At 41.6% G+C, this 12,028-nt stretch overlaps 2 protein-coding genes across 2 annotated transcripts; both read left to right on the top strand.

Annotated features, from left to right (window-relative positions):
- Positions 1-6,173: 6,173 nt before the first annotated feature.
- MELLADRAFT_103165 (uncharacterized protein) lies at positions 6,174-6,841 on the top strand (the record flags this gene model as incomplete). Its single annotated transcript, XM_007406140.1, has 3 exons — positions 6,174-6,331; positions 6,408-6,508; positions 6,609-6,841. 3 exons carry the CDS (start codon positions 6,174-6,176, stop codon positions 6,839-6,841), a joined length of 492 nt encoding a protein of 163 aa, XP_007406202.1.
- Positions 6,842-7,299: 458 nt separating this feature from the next.
- MELLADRAFT_60280 (uncharacterized protein) lies at positions 7,300-8,388 on the top strand (the record flags this gene model as incomplete). The annotated part of the gene is made up of 4 exons (XM_007406141.1): positions 7,300-7,882; positions 7,955-8,017; positions 8,074-8,279; positions 8,362-8,388. The coding sequence occupies 4 exons, from the start codon at positions 7,300-7,302 to the stop codon at positions 8,386-8,388; spliced, it is 879 nt and encodes a 292-aa protein (XP_007406203.1).
- Positions 8,389-12,028: the final 3,640 nt, after the last annotated feature.

Raw genomic sequence — 12,028 nt, 5'->3', positions numbered from 1 at the left:
TGGTTGTCCTAATACAATGTAGTTGGCAAATTTTTGACATGAAGCTTCACGTCATCATGATAACCAAGGTTCCTAAACACCCCCATGTGATTCTTGGTTAATAAGGGGTTTCAAGTTCGAATTTTTTATACGTTTTTTTAAAAATTCGGTCAAGTTTTATACAACGCCATAAGATTTTAAACTTGACCGTTTGTAAAAATCCAGCACGCTGGATAATTGAGGTCGTAAAAGAAACTTGACCGTTTCGATACCCAAGCTTTGAATAACTCAACCTTGGAATAAAGTGCTCGGTGCTGAGGTTCTCTTGGAAATCCAAGAAACCCTTTCTCCTCATGTAAAGGCAGGTAAAGAAGAGAGGAAAAAGTTGACCAAATAATTTTTATAAGTGTATGTTTACGCTAAATAGGGCGGTTCAAGTAGCCCTTTTACAGCCCTTTTTTAAGTTTTACATTTAGTTCGGGGGCTTTAAATTTTAAGTAAAATTTAAAGTTGGTGAACCACCTTTAGAGGTGGTTCACCATTTTGCGATCTGCTTAGTTGTCTTAAAATTTATAATTCTCTGGCGTGGCATCGTAAAAAAATCCGGTGCGAAGGACCAAAAAAAACCTTTTTTTTCTTTGGTTTTTTTTTCGGTGTTCCACTCGTGGTGCGTCAAACGCGTATTTTCATTAAAACAAATTGATGAAAAAAAAAAATCCTGACAAAAACAAGAGACAATTAAAAAAGCAAGGAAAAAAAGGCGCATTCGCAGACGGTGTACCTGAAAAGGTAAAGCCATAAAACCTAATTATAAGTGCGTTCGCAGAGTCGCGATCAGGAATTTTAAGGATCGGACAACCCTAAAAAGACTGATCGCGACTCTGCAAACAGGTGGATCGCAACTATTGACTTGAACCGCCCTAATATAAAACGGGAGACGTAAAAAGGTCGACCGTTTTAAAAATATTTTACATAAAATTTACAACTTTGTCCAAGTTTTTAAAACGTAAAATCACGTAAAAAATCAAACTTGAAACCCCTTATTTCTAGTTTTTTACATGGCTTGTGAATGATCTTGCAAAGATGATTTTTAAGTCTGTTCTAAACCCAATCGCTGTTCTTGGTGAAGGTTTAGTATTTATTTCGTAAAAATATATTGCCATTCCATCATCTTCAGAAGATGTGATTTGATTCATGAGTCCGTGATGAATAATCTCCTCATCCATTCCCAATACATGTAGCACGGTGAATGTAGGCAAAACTGGCCAGATCATAAATGGAGTTAGAGCACCCACTACGGTGGGAGTGTTTTATCGTAAAGTTTGCATTTTGATCATGTGTGTTTTACCAAAGTTGGTAACCACATGAAATCCACTATGGGATGATTTATTGTCTGCTTTCCCTAGTTCCTACAATAAATCAAGTCGTAGGCTTGCGTAAATCTGAGCACACAAAGTGCAAGACTTGACGCAGCCGCACGGACCGCATGTCTAAAACAGGTCCATAGTGGACCTGTTGGTATTTTAGCGTTAGGGTAACACTAAATCACTGAGTTAATGAACCATAGTGGGTGCTCTTACGTAACTTCATGTGTGGATTTTTGTGCGATAAAAAATGCCGACAACTTGGTACAAAAATCAAAGAGAGGGCAACATTAATCCACTACATATATTGTACCAAGATCATCACAAGAAAGTGTGTGATCTCTGGGTTTGAGGCAATTGTTTCAATGAAGATGAATATTGACATATCCCATTTCGGGACTTGTCACGTATGTACTTCAACATGGCAGTGTGTATGGTTGGTAGTGCCGAGAAGCGTTTGGACCAGCGGGTATTACTCTTCCAACTTGAGGCCAAGCAAGAAAACTCACTGAATTTGTGAGCCAAAGATACTGTTGGACTCCTGGCATTGATGGCAATCTAGATATGCCATTGGAAATTCAATATTTGAACTTCTTGTTTTACAGCCATTGTGAGAACTATTGGTAATTTTTGAGGTGATGGGTGTCACCAAGTTTTAACTAGAGTTTAATCTTTGGTCCAAAACTCAGTTTTTTTTTATCTCATAGGCCTAAAGCTTGTTTTGGCTCCTGCAATATGCTTCTATCTCACAGTACTCATGGTCAAAAAGGAGTTTTTTCTAGTTTTTGCTAGTTTTGAATTAATTCTCAACACAACACAAAATAAAAAAAAGTTACCATTAGTTCTCACAACGGCTGTAGTTGGTTTCTACAACATAACTAAATCTTGTCTTGAAGTGTAGTTTTTGAGAAATATCTGGTCCAAGATTTGACGCTTCTTGGCACTAGCAACCACCGTATTTGTGTGGTGTTTGCTTGTTGGCAAGCACACACAAGTTGCCTTTGTGCCTCAAAGGCAGTCTGTGTGCGCTTGTCCTCGAGAGACCGCCACACAGATACGGTGAACCATATCAAACTTAACAAAGTTCCTCGTGCCAAAGGGCTAAGAGCATCCACTATGGGTGCGTTAACAATGTGATTTAGTGTTACAATAACGCTAAAATCCAGACAGGTCCACTATGGACCTGTTTTAGACATGTGGTCCGTACGACCGTGTCAAGTCTTGCAGGCCGCTTGTTCAAATCTACAAAAGCCTACGACTTGATTTATTGTAAACTTTTGGCACATCAAAACAGTCAACAGCCATCCATCCAGCTCTACATCCAGTACTTCCACTTGACCACTACCCTCTGATCTCAAGATACTAACATATGAACAGTTGATCTACCCTCTGAACCCTCCAAATCATGTTGAGCTTGTTTTCTCAAAAAAAGCGAGCTTGCACAATTGATTTTACTCAAATTAAGCAAGGCTGTCTTGTTGCCCATACTCAAATATGAACCCTGCAGTTGACAGGCATCAATCTGCCTGGTCACAAGACACAGGGGGAAAAATAAAAGCTCACATAGATGTGAGCAGAGGGTACCTTCCTGATAACTCCAAAAATGTTTCAATTTCCTTCAGATTCTTTCAATTCACCATTTTGGTGGTTCCAAAGTGCTCAGCCTGTAATACTTAGGTATTGCTTGAGTTTGCTAAAGCATGCTCATCTTCATCTTGGATGAGCCTCTCTTGAGCATGGATCATCCATTGGATGAGTGCTCAGGACCCAGCTGACACATCACTGTATACTCAGAATCACCTTCAGAAGGATCCAAAGGATGTCACTGAGTACTAGCCAAGGGGCTGCGCAGCTAGTCCTCAGTGGCATACCTGGGATTGGAAGTATCCAAAGAATCTCACTCAGTATTGGCTGAGGGGATGCTCAGCTCAGCACAGCTGCTCAGCTAGTCTTCAGTGGTATTCCTGGGATCAGGAGGATCCAAAGGATCTCACTGAGTATTGGCTGAGGGGCTGCTCAGCTATTCCTCAATGGCGTTCCTGGGATTGGAAGTATCCAAAGGATGTCACTGAGTATTGGCTGAGGGGCTGCTCAGCTATTCCTCAATGGCGTTCCTGGGATTGGAAGTATCCAAAGGATGTCACTGAGTATTGGCTGAGGGGCTGCACAGTTCAACTCAGCTGCTCACCTACCGCTCAATCACATTTGGTCACTTGACTGTGCAGGCTGAGCATTGGAGGGCCCGAGATGACCTGAGAAGATGATCTCTCACCGCTCAATCACATTTGGTCACTTGACTGTGCAGGCTGAGCATTGGAGGGCCCGAGATGACCTGAGAAGATGAGCTAGCCCTCCCTCAGGCTTCTTGGTTGAGGGATAAAGCCTGAGGAAGGCCTAACTCATCTGCTCAGGACATGCGGACCATTTGAGCAGATGATGAGCTGAAAGAAAACTGGAGGAAAATCAGAAGAAATTTGGAAACAAGCTGGAAACAATCTTGGAGAAACCTCCAAACTTTCTCTGCTCACATCTATGTGAGCTTCTATTTTTCCCCCTGTGAGAGCAGTCATTGGTGAGGAATGAGTAGATGAGTTGGTTAAGATATGATATTTTGATTGGTGATTTTGCCACTGTGGAGTTAATCAAATTACCTTGACTTATCATTGGTAAACCAGATGGTAAATCAGCTCATAGTAGATTTCATGCGTTTACCATTTTAGTTGTTACACACATGATTACATTTCGCGCTCAGGAACACAAAACTTACGATAAAACACCGTCATGATAGTGGATGCTCTAAGAGCATCCACAATGGTCCACCTACTTTGCGCAGGGATGCAGGAATGAGTACCAAGTATGAGTATATACTCAACTGATACTCACTTTGTATGGGTTTACAGGGCCAAAAATAGGCAAAAATACTCAGTATGCTCAATAATACTCACTCTACTGAGTAAACTCATACTCACTCCTGCATCAGTCTTTGCGGGCCCCCAGCAATGTAGGGGGTCAAAACGCAAAAAAACACTCCAGCGGAGCTTGCACAATCGGGGGTGAGAAGTCGGGGGCCTCCAGATTTCCATCCGGACCCCCCAAATCTGCAAGGTCTACACCATGGGAGGACTTTTTGTCAGAAATTGGCCTGACATGGTCTGAGATTGGTCTGAGCAAAAAATGGCCGGTAGACCAACTGCGGGTTATCCACAGGAGGCCTGCAGTCGGCCATACTTCCGGCGTGCAGATGTGATTTTGGTCAGATCAAATATTGGCCTGAAGACCGGCTGTGCCCTTTCTACAGGCCGCCTGTAGATAGGCCGCTTTGAGCGCGCAGACGCCAGATGGCCAGGTTGCAAATTGGCCTGAAGACCGACTGCGGGCTATCCACAGGCGGCCTGCATTCAGTCGTTAATCGAGCCGCCGATCATGATGGCCCCCGGATCGCCGGAGAAAGGGCAAGCAGACCGCCAACAGTCGCAACAACGGTGGCACAGCTAAGCTAAGTTAGCGCTTAGTGGTGCATTAGCTTAGTGATTTTTTATTGCTAAGATAATGCTAAATCCTTAGCGCACTCAAGCTAAGCTAATCAAATTTTGATTTTTCCTTTAGCGGGTCTGCGCTAAGCTAAGCCGGAAGCTTAGCTATCAAAAAAACACGTTTCAAGTGCAAAAAAGGGCTGCTAAGCCACTATTAGCGGTTTAGCGGCCAATTAATTGGCTTAGCGGGTGTCATTTTACGCCCGCTAAGCTAATGGCTTAGTTTCAGCAGAAATCCGCTAAGATTAGTGTTTGCAAATTTTTTGTTAGCGGCTTCTAGCTAAGCTAAGCCAAGGTGGCGAAAATCCTTAGCTTAGCTTAGCAAGCCACTGTTGGTCGCAAACCCGACTGAACACTTCCCTGCAAGTCTGTGGTTTGCAAAAACAGATTTCCCCTGATTTCCCTCTGTCAAAAAGTGAGCCAAAACCTAAATCTGTTAGGTTAAAGCTGATGTGTTCACTGTGTTTGCCTCTGGTTTGGGCAACCAGCAATGAGAAAACTTCCAAGCATCCATTGCCAATCACTCCATTATTTGACAGTATCTCGTCAACCTTGATAACCTTCTTGCTGGTCACAAAATTCATCAAAGTAAGTTTTTTTTGGATTTCCATTTGACAAAGAAGTGTGTCATGGATTTGACTAAGATCTGTGCCATATTTGATCTCCACTTTTCCCGCTATGGTTATCCGCAAGTCTTTTCCATAAAGATTGATCTACTTCAACCAGTTATCTAGATACCACCCACAGGCTACACCCATGTAGGCACTCTCAAACAGTTTCTGGATGTAGCCTGTGGGTGGCATCTAGCAATCTCTTATATATATTATGAAGAATATTGTTACCCTAGGCATTACACCTTGGTATTTTGCCCAAAACTGTTTGATTTCATTTAGGAGCAATGTTCATGAAGGCCCTTTGCAAGTTCATGACTTATCCATTTTTCCCAACCCATGAATAAAAAGGGCAAAGTATGTCAAGCTGATGTCTCAATATTCCTATGTATATAAACAAAGATTTGCAATTACTACGACTATCATAATTGCTTTCACCAAGAACCAAAAAATCAATTTATCCTTTAGCTTTGAATGTACATTTTGTGGGTGTGTTCTAGCTTTGGATTCTTCACATTCACCATTTGGTTATGACTCCGGCTGACAAAAACTGAAGGCAGTGAATGGACAATCAAAGTTACAGAATCAATTGAATCAATTTCTCACAAGTCTAAATATATATTGTTTGCTTCTGGAGTCAGAAATCAGCCAGGCTTTTAGAATGTTCAACTTGTTGTGAAGATGTTATGTTACTTGGGTATTTGATTTACCTGCATAGCATGCAGTGTACAATACTCACTCAGACAGTTGATACATTAGCTATACTCAAGGATGAGATAGATTCAGTTGCTGATGAGATTGGTGGAGTCTTGAGAGGAGTTCCGTGGCCTACCTGCAGCATTGTGTGAGTAACTACCAGACTAAGAACACTCACCATTCTTTCTAATCTCCTACTCTTACTAATCTCAGGTTGACTTCAGCTCTTCAGGGGAATTTTTGATTTCATTGCAAGCAGCTAAATTGAAATTACATGATGCCAAGGGTGTTATAGAAGAACAAAAGCAATCAAACCTACGTCTGGGTGAGTAGTTTGTTGCTTGTGATCAAAACCTAGAAACTTATCTTGCTTTTTGGCAGGAACCCACCATCTTCAGAGGCATAAGCGCCTCCTGGAAACAAAGGAAGCCAACTGGAGAAGAAATACCAAGCTCTTGCGCGTCAAGCATTAAATTTCAATGCAAATACACAACGTAACAATCAAGTAGATTGCCCTTTATCTGACAAGGTGAAAAGCATGCCAAGTGATGATACATTTTGGGACTTTGGAAGTGTGACACATCCAAATGAACCATGGGTAATTGATCCAAAGGTACAATTAGGTACAACCTTACAAGCAAAGCTTCCAAAGTGGTGACTGTGTAAACTGCACCTGGATAAGACTTGCAAGATGATGACGTCATTCCTTTCTGGACATATGTTCCTCACGGTCACAACAAACACAACATATTTTACTGTAGTATGAGGGCGGCCAGTGTTTTCAGTAAATCTGACTCACTCTTTAGATGCAAGTAGCTCCACAAAGTGTACTGTAGTGGTGGTGAGACAAGGTCTGAGCCACCCCACTTGCTTCAAATTATGACTCATGACATGTATCAAGGTAAAACTGACTGTGCTGTGAATTTGGCACAGCAGATGGTTTCAGATCCAGATATCAGAGTGATCCCCCTTCACCCACATCCATGATTATATGGCGTTCTCATTCACCACACTTGATATTGTGCCCCAGCTACTTTTCTGAAGTTATATTCCACAATGCATACCAATCTCCACATTTTATCACCACTATTTTTCATCCAACTGGCTTTGATCACCATGCCTTCATGCTCATTGGGACAGGGGCACTTCTATGATGAAATAGGATTCCCACTTACATTCCACACATATCAACCAGAAGATGTAATGGTCAATAAGCTCAGCTACTCCCATGAACTTCCCAAAACCCCACCAACCACCTCTAGGAGAAATTTCCTAAGGGGGGCACTGGGTAGAACCAGACAAGCTTCAATAGATCCCCTCAATGAACTTCTACCTGTTGTATACAATTCTTTCTTTAAGACTACCAAGACAATTCAAGATCTTCAATCTCAACCTTCTCAACCAGTACATTTTGGAATTCAAAAATTAGCAGAGAAGGTATTGGTATTGGTCAACACACTTGGTAATCAGCATGTTCCTCAGACTGATTGGCTCAAAAAACATGAACACCTAGTAAAAGAATGCCAAGACTTGGCTCAGGAATCTTTGTTGAACCCTCATGATCTGAAAGACCTGGAAAGGCTTTGGGCTACTGGAATCTGGGTAGCACTTGAAATAGGAAAATGGGGAAGAACAGACAATATACCAATGCCAGACGGCCTCAGAAACCAAGTAAAACTGGAAATACAAGCTGCTTGGCGTGAGTTATATCACAAAATTTTAAAATGATCATTGAGCTGAAACCTGTATATTGTAACTTTCCTTTCTCCAGATTATGGAGCACAATTCACTGAAGCATTTGATCATTGGATGAGAAAGGAAATACCCACAAGAGGTGTGTAGTCCTTATATTTAATTCACTATATTTGCTGCTGACTTTCTGAAATTCAGGCCATGATCATGGACTTGAGGAATGTTTGAAGAGGGCTGAATTGATAGGACAACATGAGAAGGAGGATGGATATCAAATTGGTAGAATCCGTCACCCAACCGATAGAATGGTTGCTGAATACCTCTCAGGTCACACACTACCTCGAGAGGCTGTCCTAGTCCAGGGTCTTCTTGCTGAATTTCAGGAAATTTTCCAGGAACCACATGTTGAACTTACTGAGGGCCAATATGCTATTGATATACTCCAACATTTGCTGTATTTCTGGTCATATGACACACCCAAATCAGCATTTTGGATTGTCCTCAACAATTTGAAACTTTGGGAAAGTTTGAACAATTATCAGGCTAAGAGAGATGTTGTTATGAGCCATTAGTTATAAGGCTTTACCATGTATGCTTATACTGTATTGTACTCTAGTTATCCTTTCTCTCGAGTAGAACTACAGTTCCTCACGTAGCAATCTATTACCTTACCTAGAGGATCTTTTACGCTCACTCTCTTGCATCTCAGCAAGCCAGCTCCTATCATATTGCTACGTCTTATTTCATTCGAGATCCAAGAGAAAACACTTACGGCAAGAAAGAAAAAATCCGAAGAGAAGAAATCAAAATTTTAGAAGTGAAAGTGATTAGAAGTTTAAAACAAAGAAAAAGTTCATTAAAAGACGAAGAAAGTTAAAGATTGAAATTAAAAGAAGTACTGTGAAGAAAGTAAAACAGAGAAGAGATTCAAATTAGATTAAGTTTATCCGACAGAAGATTTTCCAAACCTTATCTTGATTATCCATTGTATCGACGCACCCCGCAAATTCGCTAAAAACCTTAATCCGCCACCACGCCAGACTTCACTGCACCAGATAGTCCAACCGGACAGGACGAGGAATTCGTAGACGCTGAAATGTCGGACATTACTATAGAAAGCTTGGTAAAGAAAATGGAGGAGATGAACAACAGAGTAATGGAAGAGAGTCGGCTGAGGGAGGAAGCTGAAAAGAGATGGTTAGAATTGAAAAATAGCATAGATCAAAGTAATGCGAGTAATATCAATACTCAAACTGCAACCCAGGCCCCACCTTCTATAACGACTCCAGCTCCAGTACAGCAAGTGCAACACATTCGACCACCGAAGATAGCCACGCCAAACAAATTTGATGGCGCTAAGGGTCAAAAGGCGGAAGTTTTTGTTAATCAAATTAGCTTGTATATGCAGATGAATGCGGATTCCTTTATTAACGAGCAAGCACAAGTTGCGTTTGCTTTATCTTATATGGATGGCAAGGCGAGTCTATGGGGTCAAAGCATGACAGACCAATTACTTGACTCGGAAAGGATGCGACTTGTGACGTGGAGCAAATTCATCGAATCTTTTAAGGCCACATTCTTTGATACTGAAAGGGTTGCTAAGGCAGAAAAGGAAATACGAGCGCTGCGTCAGGTTAAATCGGTGGCTGACTATTGGATTAAGTTTTCGGAAATCTCGTTAATTGTAAAATGGCCTCAATCAGTTTTAATATCTCAATTTAAGCAGGGACTAAAAGGTGAAATTAGAGTGCATATGGTGCGGGATGTGTTTGAAGATGTGGAGGACATGGCAAAACTAGCAATCAAGATCGACAACGAAGTCAATGAACGGAACTATGACTCCCTGACTCACCAAGCGAAAGTTACTGCGGCTACTCCATCCACCTCAACGACACCTCTCAATCCGGATGCGATGGATTGTTCTGCTTATCGATTCAACATATCTAATGACGAGTACCAAAGAAGGGGAAATGCAGGTCAATGCTACAATTGTGGGAAAGATGATCATTATGTAGGAGGATGTCCGCTTAGAAAGAATGTAGGAGGAAGGGGTACCTGGAGAGGGAGTTGGAGAGGAAGAGGGGGATATAGATATAAGTCAAAGTTAGCTGAAATTGATGGTGTTAAAGAAGAAGGAAAGGAAGAGAGTATAGCTGAAAATTCAAAAAATGGCGGTGCTCAGGAGTGTTAGTTGTGCCACACCTGAGCGGTAAATTGTTGAATCTAGACCATAGTATTATCAATGAACTTGAAATAAAAGATACGCGTATTTTTCATGATATCACTATTATTGATTCCTCATCTGCCACAACCGTAATTGCCAAAGCCCTCGTGGACAGTGGAGCCACCCACGAGGCAATGAGTCGAAGCTTCGCTCTGAAACATCGACTAAGCACAGAACCGTTACCTCAAGTGCGAAAGGTGACTGGTTTTAGTGGACATGAAACACAAGTCACTCATACGGGTGACTTCCACATCAACACTTTGAACTCAACACCGACAACATTTATCCTGACCGACCTGAAAGACAAATATGATGTAATCTTAGGAATGCCATGGATCAAAAGGAATTGGAAGCTTATTGACTGGAAGAACAGCAAGTTAATCAATGAAGAATCAACCATTGCAGTTACGGAGGTAACTTCGTTAATACCGACAACAACCTCAAAGGCCCTTGTGGAACCCAAGAGGAATGCTAGGAATATTAACGAGGGGGTGGAGTTCGAGAACTCATTAACACCCCCGCAATGTGAGTGCGATAATCTACCTCCTCATTCTTTTCCCGAAGCAGCTGGCAAGCGTTCTCTCCTTCTAGAATTAAAAAACAAACCGATTCTTGTGGAAAACGAGAAGCACAATGAAGATGAAGATATGAAAACACCGAGTAGAAATGATACCAAGACTGCTACTATTGATAAAATAGTATTGTCAATGTCGAACCAAGCCTTGAAGGACCAAAGTGGATTGGAGCCTGAAAGGCACGCTAGGCAAAATGACAAGGGGGTTGAGTTTCGCACAAACTCTATTAAACCCCCGCAGAGTAAGTGCATTCAATCTTTTCACCATGCATCAAAGAACATTGGCAAGCGTTTTTCTCTCTCAAATTCAGTGATTAACAACCTATCATCAAGATCACAAAAACCCAAGTCGACAATGTTAAAAGTTCGAGAGAAGATGACACCGTCTCAAATGATGATAAACGCCGCCAAAGCATCATGGAACCTATCAGCAAAGCTCGCAGCTGAACAGATACAAGGAGCACCCGAAAAAACAGCAGCAGAATTAGTACCGGAATGTTATCACGAGTACTTATACATGTTTGAAAAGTCAAAGTCCAATGTATTACCGCCTCATCGCCCTTATGATTTTCGAGTTGATATCATTCCTGGAGCCACACCTCAAGCTGGCAAAGTTATTCCGCTGTCACCAAAGGAAAGTGAAGTCCTCAAAGAAATGCTAGAGAAAGGCTTGTCAAATGGCACAATAAGACGAACAACTTCGCCGTGGGCTGCACCTGTGCTCTTTACGGGGAAAAAGGATGGAAATTTAAGGCCTTGTTTCGATTACCGTAAATTGAATGCAGTCACAGTCAAGAATAAGTATCCATTACCACTGACAATGGAACTTATTGATAGTTTATTAAATGCCGACGAATTCACAAGCCTGGACATGCGCAATGGGTACAACAACCTTAGAGTACGTGAAGGCGACGAAGCAAAGCTTGCATTTATCTGCAAAGAAGGACAGTTCGAACCCTTAACCATGCCATTTGGACCAACTGGAGCTCCCGGTTTCTTTCAATATTTTATACAAGATATTCTCAAGAATCATATTGGAAGGAACGTTGCAGCCTACCAGGATGATATATTGATTTACACGGGACCTGGCGTAGACCATCAAGCTGTTGTAAAAGAGGTACTCAAGATCTTAAAAGAACAGAATGTGTGGTTAAAACCGGAAAAATGTAAATTCTCTCAGAAGGAAATCTCATATCTAGGCCTTATCATTTCAAAGAATCAGATTAGAATGGATGAAAGCAAAGTCAAGGCAGTAAAGGATTGGCCCCGACCAAAGAATCTCACTGAAGTACAGACATTTTTAGGTTTTTCCAACTTTTATCGCCGCTTCATCAGTCACTTTTCCAAAATTGCAC

The sequence above is a fragment of the Melampsora larici-populina genome, assembly GCF_000204055.1.
Source record: "Melampsora larici-populina 98AG31 unplaced genomic scaffold MELLAscaffold_5, whole genome shotgun sequence".
NCBI classification, from domain to species: Eukaryota; Fungi; Basidiomycota; class Pucciniomycetes; order Pucciniales; family Melampsoraceae; genus Melampsora; species Melampsora laricis-populina.
The sequence above is the reverse complement of the archived record's forward strand: the minus strand, read 5'-3'. Positions and strand labels throughout refer to the sequence as shown.